Source organism: Oncorhynchus masou, chromosome 24, assembly GCF_036934945.1.
Source record: "Oncorhynchus masou masou isolate Uvic2021 chromosome 24, UVic_Omas_1.1, whole genome shotgun sequence".
NCBI lineage: Eukaryota > Metazoa > Chordata > Actinopteri > Salmoniformes > Salmonidae > Oncorhynchus > Oncorhynchus masou.
The window spans coordinates 56411800-56428145 of NC_088235.1; the positions used below are offsets into that span (position 1 = coordinate 56411800).

Consider the following 16346-nt stretch of genomic DNA (forward strand, 5'->3'; position numbering starts at 1 on the left):
ATATATATAATTTTTAAACTCAATGGTTTCATCCATCCAGACATTGAACTGAAATACACATCCACTTGATATTCTACACTTTCAAAAATACCCCTCCATCCCCTTTTTAAAAATATCCCATATAGAGCACGGCTCCAGGGCTGGTGGTGGTAGTGGTTGGTTTCTCTAGTCCACGCGTAACGGGGTAAAACCAGGACCGTCCAGGGTAAAATGCCAAACCTCCGCTGGACCCTCCGCCCAATCTCAGCCTGTCCAAATAATCAAATGCGATGTGGGGCTAGGGGTGCGATGTGGGGCTAGGGGTGCGATGTGGGGCTAGGGGTGCGATGTGGGGCTAGGGGTGCGATGTGGGGCTAGGGGTGCGATGTGGGGCTAGTGGTGCGGTGTGGGGCCCGGCAGAAGGCCAGGGTCCATCCAGTTTGACCGGGTTGGTAGTTTGGGCGTGCTGACTGAGCCTGCTGGGTTTGGCCCCTAGCTCACCGCAGTCTGGCCTTGTGTCACCCCCAGTGTCCCGTGTCCCCACCCTGCCTCTCACCCTGCTCTGACCCAGGGAGGGGACCCACTCTACACACCCTGGCCCAGCCAGCCAACACACACAGGCTGTGGAACAGTAGCACTAACTGCTTTTAATGTGCGTGGACAGTTTAATGACACAGGGCTGTGGAAATGGTAGATTAGTAGGCTGAGGGCTATTGATTCCAATGTTTTAATTGTCGCAAAAAAACAGCATGTTGTGAGTAAATCAAGTATGTGTGGGCTGAATTAACACTAACTAATGTGAATGACCTGCCCACTGACCTCTGCACTGCAGCTTGACCTCGTCGTAGTACAGGCCAGTCTTACAGTAACACTCGTAGCTCCCTGGGCTGTTGAGGCAGAAGCCATCCTTACAGATCTCCTGGCCAAACAACGCACATTCATCTGCATCTGGGAGGGAGAGGACAACCCGGGTTTCTTAGTAACAGCACGCACGCACACACACACACACACACACACACACACACACACACACACACACACACACACACACACACACACACACACACACACACACACACACACACACACATTTTCAATGCATCTCTTACTAATTAGACAACAATGTAATCATGCCGTTACTTTCCCACTGAATCTGAGGGAACACCAATACCACTCAACGGGAATATACATGTCCAGTATTCAAACAGTCTCTACTCTTTATGTTTACAGAAAGGGGAGACCAACTCAACGCTTTAATGAGATGAAATCCGGAGAGGCGTCGAGAAAACCTCTATCAACAAACAGTTCTGCGTTTCAGTACTCTACTCTTCCTTCGGTTGGGCGTTGGTGTTTGCAACTGAGACCAATAATCAGCCATGCAAACAGGTTGACTAATTGAAGACATATCTTCAACTCGCCTTCCCAGCCCGTCTCAGTCTCTCTCTGGGAGTATACCACATTCACTTGCTGCCGGCCCCTCTCTACCAGACTCCCCTTGCTGTAATAAATTACATGATTGAATTAAGGCTGTTGGTTCGATGAATTAGCTTTCGCGCCAGGTGAACAATCTAGGCTTGAAGGGGCTGGGAGAGGAGAGGGAGAGAAGAGGACAGAGGGAGAGAAGAGGACAGAGTGAGAGAAGAGGACAGAGGGAGAGAAGAGGACAGAGGGAGAGAAGAGGACAGAGTGAGAGAAGAGGACAGAGGGAGAGAAAGTAGAAAGGGAAAAAAGCAGGAGAGAGGGGAGAGGAGAAGATGTGGAGGTCATATGTCTCCAGACATCTAAAGCTGGTATTTCTGCTCTGTGACTCCAAGGCTGAGAGACAGAGACCACAGACACACATATAAACAAACACTTACACAACAAGTGCACAGACACAGACCATTCAAAATCGTGCGGTTTGTTGCGACCTCATTATCTGAATCATGAGGTTCTCACAGCATTCTCTGAACACTACCGTTGTGAGCCAAGGCTCCGCTCAGCCTATACTGGGTCTCTGAGTTCACATACCTTTAGAACTCTCGGCTGCGGTCACTCCGAACACAGTGTCACCAGTGGGTACATTGCCTCTCCCAGCTGGACACATCTGGGAAAACTGATCTGTCGAAGAGATAGACAAGAATATGTGTAATAAGTAGTGTGTGTGTGTGGATATAATAAGTGTGTCTGTGTGTTCATGTGTGTGCTTCCTCACCAGTGCCCTGGACGGGGCAGGGGTGCACCTCACAGTTGTCCCCCCAGCCTGCCCCCAGCGTACAGCAGCACTCCTCCATGGTGACACTGCTGGTCAGCACGTTCTCACACAGGTTCTCATCATTGAGGTTGTAGTAACACTCCTTCCTCTCTACTGACGAGGCTGGGGCAAACAGGGGAGAAGAAACATGATTACATGAATAGATCAACAATAAGTGTTCAGTAATATTTGCAGTTGTGGGCGTGAAGGAGTAACGTTTTTCTGAGCGCTAAAAAATGGGTTAACCCAGGAGGAATGAGACTCTCGTAAACTGGGACAATTACAGCCTGATGGAGAGATGGGCCACATGATGACTGTGATCTGGGTCTTCGCACTGCTGTAATGATAGACCTGGAGAGAAGAGAACAACCCCCCCCCCCTTCCCCTCCTATCGCCACCTCCTCTCCTTGGTTTCTCCTTGGTTGAACATACGCACATGAACACACACACACACACACACACACACAGCGGTGTCTTTATCACAGTTTTGTGATCTGTAAATGCCTCTGATAACTAGAGATTACCAGAGATTCGTATCTAATTGCCCATTCTCAGAAAAACACCGCTTTTACTGCTTCAACATGGAAATGGCTTTTTTTACATTCTTCTAAAGCAATCCTACTATTACGTAACGTCTGTGGTTGTGAACACAGAACATGCTCTAATTCCTAACATTATATAATGATAAACTATCCTCCTTAAACATTTGGGAGTGTTCTCAGAGGTGAGAGAACATACCTGAGGTCATCGGGTTAAGTCTGACAAGTAGCCCAGGTTAATGTTGAGCTTTGGGACCTAAAGCCCTGTATTATACAGTATATCCACCAGACAGACAAGACACACCATTGGCTCTGTTTCTCATTAGGGTTTTACACCGAGGCAAAGACAAAGGAGGCCCCTAACCCGCGGCTGTGTTGTTAAGCAGAGCCAGGCCCCGTCATTCATCAGAGCACCACTCCACTCAAATGAAACTCCAAGCTATTAAAGGTTAATATTGTCCTCTGAGATAATGCGCTACCACTCAATGTTCAATATTTAAAATGAAACATTTAAACTGTGCTTTATATAAGCTTCATTTCTCTTCAGGCAATGTGTGGGTCACCTGTGGGAGCGGGACTGCACTTGGCGGTCATCTGGTTGTACTCCTGGTCCTCGTCGGAGCACATACACAGGAACGAGCCCTCCACGTTCTCACACAGGGCCTCGCCACACACACCGCTCAGCAATTCACACTCATTCACATCTGCAGGGAGAACACAACACCTTGGTTAGCGGTTAGCACTAATGAGCATAGTTAGCAACCTCACAGGATGCATCTTATTTACATAATATCTCACATATGTGGCATGTGTGGTTTCATTCACAAGACAAGTAGCTAATAAAGATACATTAAGATACTAAGTGGTGTACTGTATGGGGAGCTGGTGATATACTCTTGGAAAGAGTAAACAAAACATTCAATGTTTTCAAAATCAATGAATAGGCCTATACATTGAGGAAGAAAAACACTCAAATATCTATTTCACACTCCAATAACATTGTCTGTTTTCCTTTGACAAGGCTGTGGTTATAGCTGTGCATCCATCCATGTACGTCTCTCCAGTTATGAACGAACGTGCAGAGAAAACACATACATCAACCCCGACGTGGAGCTTAATGTAAAAAGACAACAAAGTCTTGTGGTTCCGACGAGCTCGGAGCTGCTCTGCATTCCCAACACCCTATCCAATACTTCACACTGGGGTGTGGGCCAGTTTGTCAATGAGCTAGAAAGTGTTAAGGAGAGAGCGGGGAGGAAGAGAGTGGGTGTGTCGCAATAGGGGAGCACTAAAAAGGGGAGAGGTCCAGAACGACAATGGAAAAGGCAGATTTTTCTTCATAGGATAATATATTTCAATATATTTCACGGCCTTTCCCGCTCAGCGGAATGGGACTACCATTTGGAGGGAAATTTGTTTTCCATTTCAGTGGATTCTGTCCTCACGCATCTGTGACTCCTTTCAGGAAACTAGGTGTATGTCGCGGGTCACTACTTCACAGGAGGCATTTGAACGTTAAAAAAAATGTATTAGATCAAAATGCCTTTTATGGCAGAAATTCCTTCTGGAACTTGTGAACTTTTATGTGCCTTAATAACAATCTTGTATGCCATCTGTAAATATGAATACAATTGTTCAATTATGAGCCTAGTTGGTATAGGTATATATAAAAAAGACAGGAACCTTCCCTCTAGCCATGACTGGTTAAGATAATGGATGGGCTGGACATGCCGAGAGAAGAGTTCGGATTCCATGTAGCTCGCTTCTGTCTTTCACATGAGCTGCTCAGTATGTGTAGGTAATCCTTTCTAACGCTGCTTTTTTGAAAGTTATCACAAAGAACTGTGATAATGTTGCTAATGCTCTCCACTTTCTGGAGGACCGAGGTTTGAAATATGTGGAATGCTCAGTGGATGCTAAGGAGATGTAGAAAGTTCAGGTGTTTGATTATGCGGAGGGAGTCTTAAAGAGAACGCACAAAGGCTGTTGTATAAAACACCTGTCTCCGGATTACATCTTCAAACTAACGGCAACCATGGCATCCATGACAGAGAGGGAGAAGCGTTCATCAATGTATATGGGTAAGAGAGTCTAGCTTGCTACATTTTCAGGTATTATAAGTTTCAAATATTGTCAGAAAGTCGTTTCATTGCAAGTTAGCTAACGTTAGCTGGCTGGCTCGCTAGCTAACGTTACATGTATGATCTGTTTAGTGATATTATTCGTATCTCAGAACCATTTGTATTGCTAGTTATAGCCTAACGTTAGCTAGCTAGCTAACATTGAACCTAGTTGGTTAGCTTTTGCTACATGCAGCTTCATGCAGTTTAGTAACGTTATGAGTTGGGATTATGGTTCATTGTTTAGCTAGCTAGCTACATGTCTAAACAAAAGACTCCACTATGCAAGTAACCATTTCACTGTACCGTTTACACCTTCTGTATCCTGTGCATGTGACAGATAAATATTGATTTTATTTTATATGGTGTGCATTTACCAGAGACGGTAATGTGAAGAGCAACATGACCTGCACCAAAGCCAAATTAGGATATAATGTTAGGCCAACAAGACAGTGTCCAAGTTCTAAAATTCTCCAGTAAAATGCCCTACTTTTATTTCATTACACTCCCAACCGTAAGCTATTTTCTGTAAATAATGATCTTGTTATGAGTTTATTGTCCTGTAATAAGAAATACAAATTAGCTAAAGTTAAGGCATTGTCAGCAATATGATATGGCCATTATTTGAACTGGCTAGCAAGCTAACATGACAAGCTAGATACTAACCAAAATATTGTTTAGAAAATTAATTTTAGTTACCTGGTTTGCTAGATTGACACATAAAAAATAAATTTTTAAACTTGTGGGTTTATTGGTGTTAATATACGCCCGTCATGCTATTTTGAACCACCAGGCTGCTGATGTCATGCAGCCTGTCGTTTTTGTGTATGTACTTTTTCCTAGCGACAAGTTTTATGTCGGACAACAATGGAATGTTCGTGATGTCACTGCGACAACTGTCTACAAACATGTTGATAGACGTAGTATAAACCAACCTTTAGACTTGAAATCTTTGGTTGTTTAGTACACTACAGTACTCACTCTGTTAAGCCCCGCATGTGAATCCTTAAAGAGATGGGTGGGGCTAAGGCTTAAGAGGATGTGAACAATGCTGAATGGGTGTAGACAAAGAAGAGCTCTCCAGTAGGTGTACCTAAACATTCAAGGGCCATTATCTCAAAAGTGGGGTTTCAAGTTTATCAACTTTCAAAGCAGAATTACTTTCCCATTGTTCCTCAACTGCAGTGTACGGTTTACCATGTTCTAGCTCCGAATCAATTTTATCCAATTAAAAAAAAACTCAATTTAAAATGTTGCTATATAAGACCGAATCGACCCGGTCGATCACATTGAGGTTTACCACAATTTGGCTATATAGTACATCTCTACTGCCCAGCCAATGGAAATTATGTTTTCATGTGTAAACGTAGAGAAATGCTGAGTTACAGTATAGTACAGATAGGCTAGTTAGAAGAAGGATTTAACCTTGGCTCTATTTCCATGGCTATATACACAACTTATTTTTATGCACGCAGAGGCAAACATGCTTTCCTGCGTAGTTAACTTTATTGTTGTTAATTCAGTATGTGACTGGGCAGAAATAGCCAGTCGCAAGAGCCATAGAGACTGCATCATAGTTTGATTCAGAGCACAGATGGCTTGGCATACCCTTCCACAATGACCGCCACCGCATATATCTGCTGCCATGGATTGGAAAGCTCATTAACGGCCAGGTACACAATGCAGGAAGCAGACAAAAATAAAAAATAAAAAGTCCCTCCTCCTCTCCCGCCTCTAGTTATAAACCTTCCTCAACGCTCAGCTCAAAGTGCACCGCTACTGAGGAGAATCTATAATTCATTAGCTGACATTAAAACCTGCTGCTGCTTCTCTGGTTTTAGCCCGCACCGCAGTGCCCTCATTACAAGCCAGTCTGTCTGGCGTGACCCTGAAGCACCTTGTTCGCCTTGCACAGTCACCATCTGGGTTCAGCCCCAACCGGTATCCCTACCCCAACCCCAGTCCAGCAGAATGAGAAAAAGCTGGTTGAATCTAGATCTTGATCAACGTTGCAGCTGGACTAGAGGGAGAGAGAGGGAGTACTGTCATTGAAACGTGTCACTTAAATCACTTGACAGTGAGAGAGTTCCGTTCAATGACATGAACTGTGAAATGAAAGGACACAGACAGATAGGCTACGTTATCTGATTCCCAGTCTGAAGAATATGTACCAAACAACACTGAATCCCAACACAAAGTCATTCAACTCCAAAACAGCCTCTTAATCTGGGAAGCAGCAAACAATCCCAGAGGCTCAGGGGTTCATCTGTCTAGGGGTAACCAGAGACAGGGAGAGGAGTGGGGGGAGAGAAGGGGTTGGTTGTGGACTACTTCCAATAGTTTTGGGGGGAAAAGTGAGCCCATCTGTGCAAGACACAACAGAATGATGGGCTGGCAGGAGAATGGAGGCAGCTGGCTGTACAGGGCTGGGGTGGGACCAACCAACACTTGCCAAGGTACAGATGGAGAGTGTGTGTGTGAGAGAGAGAGGAAGCAAGAGAGACCATACGTGTAAGTTTGCATGACTGTGTGTGTGTGTGTGTGTGTGTGTGTGTGTGTGTGTGTGTGTGTGTGTGTGTGTGTGTGTGTGTGTGTGTGTGTGTGTGTGTGTGTGTGTGTGTATGTGTGTGTGTGTGTGTGTGTGTGTTTGTTGCGTGGAGTGCGTGTATGTGTGTGTGTGTGTGTGTGTGTGTGTGTGTGCGCGTGTGTGTGTGTGTGTTTGTTGCGTGGAGTGTGTGTATGTGTGTGTGTGTGTGTGTTTGTTGCGTGGAGTGCGTGTATGTGTGTGTGTGTGTGTGTGTGTGTGTGTGTGTGTGTGTGTGCGCGCGCACAGGTCAGGGGAGAGATCTGGCTGGAGGAAGTGTTCTATCAGCTTCAATAGGGGAGTGTCTGTGACCCACTTTCAGGGCTCTGACAGGCCTTCCTGTAGGAGGAAAATGTTAAAGATGGAAACTGCATGGGCCCAGTTTTTAAAAAACAAGACAAACAAGCTCCAATTCTTCACCTTGTCCCAAAACATGAACTCACTGACTCTCTATCGGATTGCGATCCCCCCCACTCACCCAAACCCCCTCAAACTATGAGAATGAAATTGAAAGCTACAAACAAAATGGCATTCTGCTGATTGAGTGATAACTGGCTTTCTTTATGTCTGCGGAAGAATGTCCTCAATGCCCACTGGCTTGGTTGAGGAAGACATTAATTCAGGATGATGGTTTGATTTGGTGGCAGGGATGGACTTTCTGACAGAACACTTTCACCTTTTCTCACTGCACCCCGAGGCTGAAATGAAAGCCACGCATCATTGACAGTTAGCGGTGCCACCACAGCACAGCCCTGACCAGAAAAAGCTATTGACTGAGAAATAACCTGGTCGACCACACATGCAGTATATCACATCAAGAAAGAAAATTGAGTGCAACCTACACTGAGTGTACAAAACATTATGAACACTTGCTCTTTCCATGACAAACTGACCAGGTGAAAGCTGTGATCCCTTATTGATGTCACTTGTTAAATCCACTTTAATCAGTGTAGATGAAGGGGAGGAGACAGGTTCAAGAAGGATTTTTAAGCCTTGAGACAACTGAGACATGGATTGTGTATATGTGCCATCCAGAGAGTGCATGGGCAAGGCAAAATATTGAAGTGCCTTTGAACTAGGTAGGTGCCAAGGTAGTAGGTGCCAGGCTAAAAACTGTACCCCTGCTGGGTTTTTTACGCTCAACAGTTTCCTGTGTGTATCATGTGTGCTTCACCATCCAAAGGACATCCAGCCAACTTGACAGAAGTGTGGGAAGCATTGGAGTCAACATGGGGCAGCATCCCTGTTGAACACTTTCAACACATTCTAGAGTCATCAGAACAGCCTCAATGTGTTGCAGCCTCAAAGATTGACTATAAGACCTAGATTTGTGTTTACATTTTCGCCATTTGATTTGATTTGTTTCGAGACTGGAGCTGGAGCTGTCTGAATACGGTCTATTCACTGAATGGACAAAACATTAAGAACACCTTCCAACACATTGAGGCTGTTCTGAGGGAAAAAGGAGGGGGTGCAACTCAATATTAGGAAGGTGTTCTTAATGTTTTGTACATTCAGTGAATAGACCGTATTCAGACAGCTCCAATCTCGAAACAAATCAAATCAAATGGCGAAAATGTAAACACAAATCTAGGTCTTATAGTCAATCTTTCTCTTCAGTGAGGATAAGCAGACAGGAACCAGAGGCCCGGGACTCACACCGACAGAAAGACAGACAGCTGCCATACAGCTTCATGGCTCCGGCTCCATCACTTTCACTGCAGCGGAGTGTGTGTGCCCATGTGTGGGAGACAGCTTGGCTAAGAGTCTAAGCTCCGGTGCGTTTCCAATCCCAGGGTCTGAGGAGCACTGCAGACACGGTGGGGACATGTCTAAAACATCACAGAGAACGCCAGCTACACCTTCAAATTGAATGAAAATAAATGGTCACATCAATCAAGCGTCTGCCATCTTTTTTTCCTGCAGAGAGGGAAACCACTGTCCAAATTTGAGAGGACAGGAGTATTTAAAGTCCCATCAATCTGCCTCAATATGGCCCATACCACATCATTACATTCAAGTCTTTCATGGCATATGATTTAATGTCTACAGTGCTTATACTATCTTTAAGAGAAGCATGACGCATGACGCATACGTGTCTAGCACTGCCACCACCAACAAACTTCAGAGGGAAAAAAGCTGTCAGGGAAATACACTCAATCATGCTTCCTATTGCTTTGCATGGACCTCTTCATGTTTATAATTGGCAAAACGGCTACAGCAGTTGTCACTGAGTCAGAAAATAAATCTCATTTGAAGATTAAAAGGTTGCTGTCGGTATTCTCGGTTGGCAGACACAGCCATGGCAGACACAGCCATGGCAGACTACCCAGCGTGTCCATAATAGGAGTGAGCTGTCCTCCCGTCGTCATGACAACCCCGCTGAAGTTCTCGAGGCGGGAGCAGACGTTTTAGCCATCAGAGTGTTCCAGTGCTTTCAGCAGGACCCTTCAAGGAAAGCCTTGTAACTTCCTTGCAAAGAATGAGCACCTATATCATCAAAGCACACACATGCACTGACATGAAATAGGCACTTCCGAGTATCAGACCAAAAATATATCAAATGATAGACCATAATGTCATTGAAAATTTGAACTAAAACTTGCAGTGGCTTTGCTCTAAGTCAAAGCAGGAGCCAACTGTTCAGTATATTCTAGCACATACTGTCGATGTACTAAAGACTAAACCAGATGGTCTCTACGAAGAAGCAGACCTATCCATGCCCATGTCATACACTACTGTCTTCATTCCTTCTCTGGCCCTTCTGGGACTTTTTTGTAACCCCCTCCCCTTCCCCTTCCCCTTCCCCAGACACCCAACCACCCCCAACTCCCACCCAACCACCCCCAACACCCACCCAACCACGCCCACACCCACCCAAAACACACACACAACCACCCCTGACACCCACACAACCACCCCCAACACCCACACAACCACCCCAACACCCACACAACCACTCCCAACACCCACACAACCACCCCCAACACCCCCACAACCACCCACGCACACCCACACCCACACCCATCTAATTCTTACTATTGTTGTGAGGTCTTTTTGGGGACCAACAATTGATTCCTTTTCAAAAACCTACTTTCCCTCACTCCTAACCCTGAACCTAACCCTTACCTTAACCCCTAACCCTAACTCCTAACCATAATTCTAACCCCAACCCCTAAGCCTAAAACAGCCTTTTTACAAGTGAGGACCTGCAAAATGTACTCACTTCTTTGAATTGTTGTTGATTTACTATTCTTGTGAGGACTTTTGGTACTACAAGCATAGTAAAGTACACACACACCACTCCTACTCACCCACGCAGCCGAGGCCCTCCTGGGACTCCTGGTAGCCCCGGTCACAGAGGCAGCGGAAGGAACCGACCGTGTTCTCACAGAAGCCGTGGTTACCACACACCGTGGCGTTGACGTTGCACTCATCAGTATCTGCAAAACGAGGAGGAGTAGGGTCAAGGGCTAGTTAGTCACTCTTCTTTACAGTCTCAGTGGCAAAGGTGGTCCCACAGTTAGGACCAGTTGACCCACAGAACAGCACCCACTGAGCTGCAGTGGAACTAGTCTCAGGTTTGAAGCACATCTCTCATTGGTGCCATTGCGACGAGTATGAGCATCCAGAGTTCAAGCTGACAATGTGTCCGGAGTTGAGGTAAATCAGAAGAGTGCAGCACACCACGAACACACAGAGGCAAGAGCTAAATAAACAAAAGGCAGATCCATACACTGAAAAAGAGTGTGTGTGTGAGACCATACGTGTAAGTTTGCATGTGTGTGTGTGTGTGTGTGTGTGTGTGTGTGTGTGTGTGTGTGTGTGTGTGTGTGTGTGTGTGTGTGTGTGTGTGTGTGTGTGTGTGTGTGTGTGTGTGTGTGTGTGTGTGTGTGTGTGTGTGCACATCAGACTCCACACCCTGCGAAGACTATAATAAAAATGCTCAAATATTAACACTAATATTCATGGAGAGTGATAGACAGAAACACTTCACACACAAACATCCTCTTGGCTGAGCTGAGCAAACAGAGCACTCTAAACTGTAGCTGGAACACTGTGTAACCCAAACAGTGCAAACAACAGCCTGACTCCCAAACAAGCAAATGCAACAGATGTAATGTTGCAGCCTCACGACAGATGCTCAGAGTGAGTTACTATGGTCAATGAGGGACCTGTTCTGTGGAGTTCATTCGTAGAGAACCAGCTTTAGTTAGCTGGACCAAAGAGACAGTACTCCGTTAGAAGACCCCCCCCCCAATACATGTACAGGGGTCAAGTCAAGTTGACTCTTTGTGGTGATCAGTGTCTATTACAAAGCAGAAATGTTTGAAGATGGATGGAGAACAGCATGGAAAGGCGTGTTGATGGGTGAGGGAGTAAGGTGAGTTTTGATGGATGGATGGATGGATGGATGGATGGATGGATGGATGGAGGAGGGTAAGATGAGATACATTGATGGGTAGAAGAGAAGCACAAAGTAAGACACTTGATTGGCACATGAGCATTTCAAAGAATTGGATGGGGCAACAGCTGAAGCAACGGAAATTTGACATGGCTGTGGCCTCCTTTTTGATGCCCCCGTGATGCTGACTCACCAACACAGATGCCTTCTGGGCCACGGTCGTGTCCGGGGGGGCAGTCCACCACACACCTATAGGAGCCCTCTGTGTTCTCACAGAGCCACGCCCCACAGATACTCTGGCCCAACTCTGCACACTCATCGATATCTGGGAGAGCACAGCACCACAGTACCCCAGTCAACACTCAGCTAAACACCTGTACGCCCCACTGAAGTGAACACAGTAGCGATGCTTGAATTGCAGTCCTCGGGATATCATGATCGGTATAGAGAATGATGGGATATGTAGTTGTGTGACAGAGTGTTACCAACCCAGGCATGTGTCAGTGTCTGGCTGCAGGCGGTAGCCAGTGTCACACTGGCATCTGTAGGAACCCTGGCTGTTCTCACAGGAGCCGCCAACACACCTGGTGTCATCCGAGCACTCATCCATATCTGCAAAGAAACACACAGTCACGCTCGGCATACCGGTATGTACCACTTCGCATGCCAACAAAAACCTTCTCAAAGGGGGCGTTGGAAACAAACATCCAAAACCTTTCTTGGAGTCCAAGGACTTTGATGTCCTTGGATACCCTGAATGTCCGTTGACTGAGACTCAAAGAAACAGCATCCCGCCATAAGAGCCTAGAGATGAAAGAGACAGGGAGAGGCAACCACGAAGCAGATGGGACAGGCAAAAGCAGGTTACATCTTCCTCTTGATCTCAACTGGACACAATTCAATCTGGCTGTCAAACAGGCCCTCCCTGAAGCCCAACCATTCTTCTTCGAGGGGTCAGAACATCCTTTGGCTGTTACAGGGGAGGACAGTCTGTGGGGGTATTACTGTGCTTAAGCCAAGCTTGGGTCTGGGTAGAGGAGCAGGGAGCCATGACCCCTCTGCTTTTATCGTGTTCCAGGCCTCAGTCCCAGTCTGCTCCTCAGCTGTGGTTCTACTTGTCCAATATAAACAGGGGGGCTGAGTTGGGGGCGCTGAGGTGTTTTATGGCCCCTGTCCTGTTGCTGGTTCACTGGGCCCGTGTTCCCAGGATCAAACAAGGTCGGGCCCCACCTCAGGGGGGCCTATCATGGAGCCATGTTCAGGCTGAAAACATGTTTATATCACAGGGAGGAGAGGAGAACTCCCCTAACAGTAAATGCTATTTCTCTGCTTGCCTCCTCTCTGCTTGGGAGGATCATGTGTCTGTAGTTCAGTCTCAGTGATGACACCTGTGAAAGCCATCTGCTGTTAACTCTGCTTTAAAGACTTACACAACATGCAGGATGCTCACATATTATGGAGCATCCGCCTAATTCATTTCCTTAGTAATGGGATTCGTGAAATTACACGAAAAGAGAAAATTGAATGACTGCAGATTAGGACCAAAAACTGCAAGTGTGGAATATGTTGTCCGCCACTTTGTGCACGCACGCACACACACTCTCTCGCACACTGGCACGCACACACACACACACACTCTCGCACGCACGCACACACAGACACACTCTCGCACGCACACACACTCACACACTCACACAGACACACACACACACACACACACACACACACACACACACACACACACACACACACACACACACACACACACACACACACACACACACACACACGGAGGACCTCACTGACTGAGCCTGAGCTCCTGCATAAATCAGGAGTAACAGAGTACAGCAGAAAATATTCCTCCTAGTCTAGACAGCGAGCTCAAAGGCTTCCTTCTTTGTTTTTTCTCTCTTTTTTACTGCAGGAAAGGGCATTTAAAACAACTCTGGCACGGGGCAAGACTCCTGGCATGAAGGTCTTTGGTGGAAAAATAGCCGGAGCCATATGTGAAAGAAATGAAAGCCACTCTCTTCCAGGAGCATCAAGGCAACGGCAGGGAGGGAGACAGAGCCGGAAGTGTGGAGGGACCAGGCGGCAGCATACAGAGGCGTTAGACAAGCATCCAACTAATGTCATATAAATGTCAGATGAACAATCAGTTGAACCAGAGGAAACTACAGCGTGTGTGTGTGTGTGTGTGTGTGTGTGTGTGTGTGTGTGCGTGTGTGTGCGCATGTGTGCGTGTGTGTGTGTGTGCGTGTAGTGCTGAAGTAGTAAAAAAATAACAAAGTTGGATAAACTCTTGCGTAAAATAAAAAAGGTGCGTAAATGGAATTTACTGTACGTGCATTTACCCTGTACTACACACACTGCATGTGTGTGCATAGTGTGTGCACACGCTCAAGAAAGAGTAACGTGAGAGAGTGACGTGAGTGAATGACAGTGTGAACGCGTGACAAAATGAGTGAGTCAGTGAGCCGCCCCCTAACACACCTAACCACTCTAACAGCGTATCATATACTGTACCACCAGTCCTCTCGGGCCACAGAAACAGAGCTACAACAACTACACATCACTGGAAGACGCGGAGCGTCGTATTCTTCTGTGGCCTCTACTGTACCTTCACAGGTGTGTGTGTCCTGGCCTGCAGCGAAGCCTCTCTCACAGACACAGTAGAAGGAGCCATCGGCGTTGAGACACTCCCCGTGTGGGGAACACAGCTCCGGGTCGTCCAGACACTCGTCAACATCTGTAGGGGACAACCAGCCAGACCAAGACACAGGTGTGAGGTCATTCAACTTGACACACCAGGGAGGGAGGGGTGGATACAGGCAAGAGGCTTGTCAACAGCTGCAGGTGCCCCTGTCTCGGATTACTCCGTACACACAAACACACACGTACACACACACACAATGAAGGACGACAGCAGCGTTACCACAGGCAAGGGAGCCGTCTGACATCACCTGGTACATCAGACTGACATCACCTGGCCTCTCAGCTTCTCTGGCACGCTCACATGATGTGTGTGTGTGTGTCAGAACAAGTTAACGTATGAGTGAGAGGGTGTGTACAGCTGCATGTGTGTGTGTATTCATGTGTGTGTAGGTACATCCCCTAAAAAATTAGATGTATATACAGCACTAGTTAAAACGTTGGACACACCTGCTCATTCAAGGGTTTTTCTTCATTTTTACTAGCTTCTAGATTGTGGAATAATAGTGAAGACATCAACACTATGAAACAACACATATGGAATCATGTAGTAACCAAAAAAGTGTTAAACAAATATTATTATAATATTAATATAATATTCTATTCTTCAAAGTAGCCCCCCTTTGCCTTGATGACAGCTTTGCACACTCTTGGCATTCAATCATACAGTTGTATGAAAAAGTTTGAGCACCCCTGACAATTTCCATGATTTCCATTTATAAATAATTGGGTGTTTGGATCAGCAATTTAATTTTGATCTATCAAATAACTGATGTACACTAATATTTCAGTAGTGAAATTAGGTTTATTGGATTAACAGAAAATGTGCAATATGTATAAAAAACCAAATTAGTCTCCTTTTGCTAAAGTAACAACCTCTAGATGCTTCCCATAGCCTCTAATGAGTGTCTGGATTCTGGATGAAGGTATTTTGGACCATTCCTCCTTACAAAACATCTCCAGTTCAGTTAGGTTTGATGGTTGCCGAGCATGGACAGCCCGCTTCAAATCATCCCACAGATTCTCAATGATATTCAGGTCTGGGGACTGGGATGGCCATTCCAGAACATTGTACTTGTTCCTCTTCATAAATGCCCGGGTAGATTTTGAGCAGTGTTTTGGGTCGTTGTCTTGTTGAAATATCCCGGCGTAACTTCAACTTTGTGACTGATTCTTCAACATTATTCCCAAGAATCTGCTGATATTGAGTGGAATCCATGCGACTCTCAACTTTAACAAGATTCCCAGTACCGGCACTGGCCACACAGCTTGTGGGTAGCAAGTGTTTTTCTTGGAACGCTTTGTTCTTTTGCCGCCATGCATAACGTCCCTTGTTATGACCAAATAACTCAATCTTTGTTTCATCAGTCCACAGCACCTTATTCCCAAATGAAGCTGGCTTGTCCAAATGTGCGTTTGCATACCTCAAGCGACTCTGTTTGTGGCGTGTGTGCAGAAAAGTCTTCTTTCGCATCACTCTCCCATACCGCTGCTCCTTGTGCAAAGTGCGCTGAATTGTTGAACGATGCACAGTGACACCATCTGCAGCAAGATGATGTTGTAGGTCTTTGGAGGTGGTCTGTGGGCTGTTTTTGACTGTTCTCACCATCCTTCGCCTTTGCCTCTCTGATATTTTACTTGGCCTGCCACTTCTGGCCTTAACAAGAACTGTGCCTGTGGTCTTCCATTTCCTCACTATGTTCCTCACAGTGGATACTGACAGCTTAAATCTCTGCGATAGCTTTTTGTAGCCGTCCTCTAAACCACAATGTTG

The 16346-nt window shown here is 46.0% G+C and overlaps 1 protein-coding gene across 5 annotated transcripts in view; it reads right to left on the bottom strand.

The window, feature by feature from the left end:
• The window catches only part of LOC135512355 (latent-transforming growth factor beta-binding protein 1-like), a 129560-nt gene that overhangs the window by 6360 nt on the left and 106854 nt on the right, over positions 1 to 16346 (bottom strand). For 3 of the 5 annotated variants that reach the window (XM_064934308.1, XM_064934307.1, XM_064934306.1), the window contains 8 exons: positions 14481 to 14609; positions 12350 to 12472; positions 12054 to 12185; positions 10770 to 10898; positions 3315 to 3455; positions 2174 to 2335; positions 1990 to 2079; positions 799 to 927 (listed from right to left, as the gene is read on the bottom strand). In XM_064934308.1, coding sequence (XP_064790380.1) covers positions 799 to 927; positions 1990 to 2079; positions 2174 to 2335; positions 3315 to 3455; positions 10770 to 10898; positions 12054 to 12185; positions 12350 to 12472; positions 14481 to 14609 — 1035 coding nt within the window. The remainder of the gene's footprint in view (positions 1 to 798; positions 928 to 1989; positions 2080 to 2173; positions 2336 to 3314; positions 3456 to 10769; positions 10899 to 12053; positions 12186 to 12349; positions 12473 to 14480; positions 14610 to 16346) is intronic. The other 2 variants (XM_064934309.1, XM_064934310.1) reach the window with 1 other exon arrangement.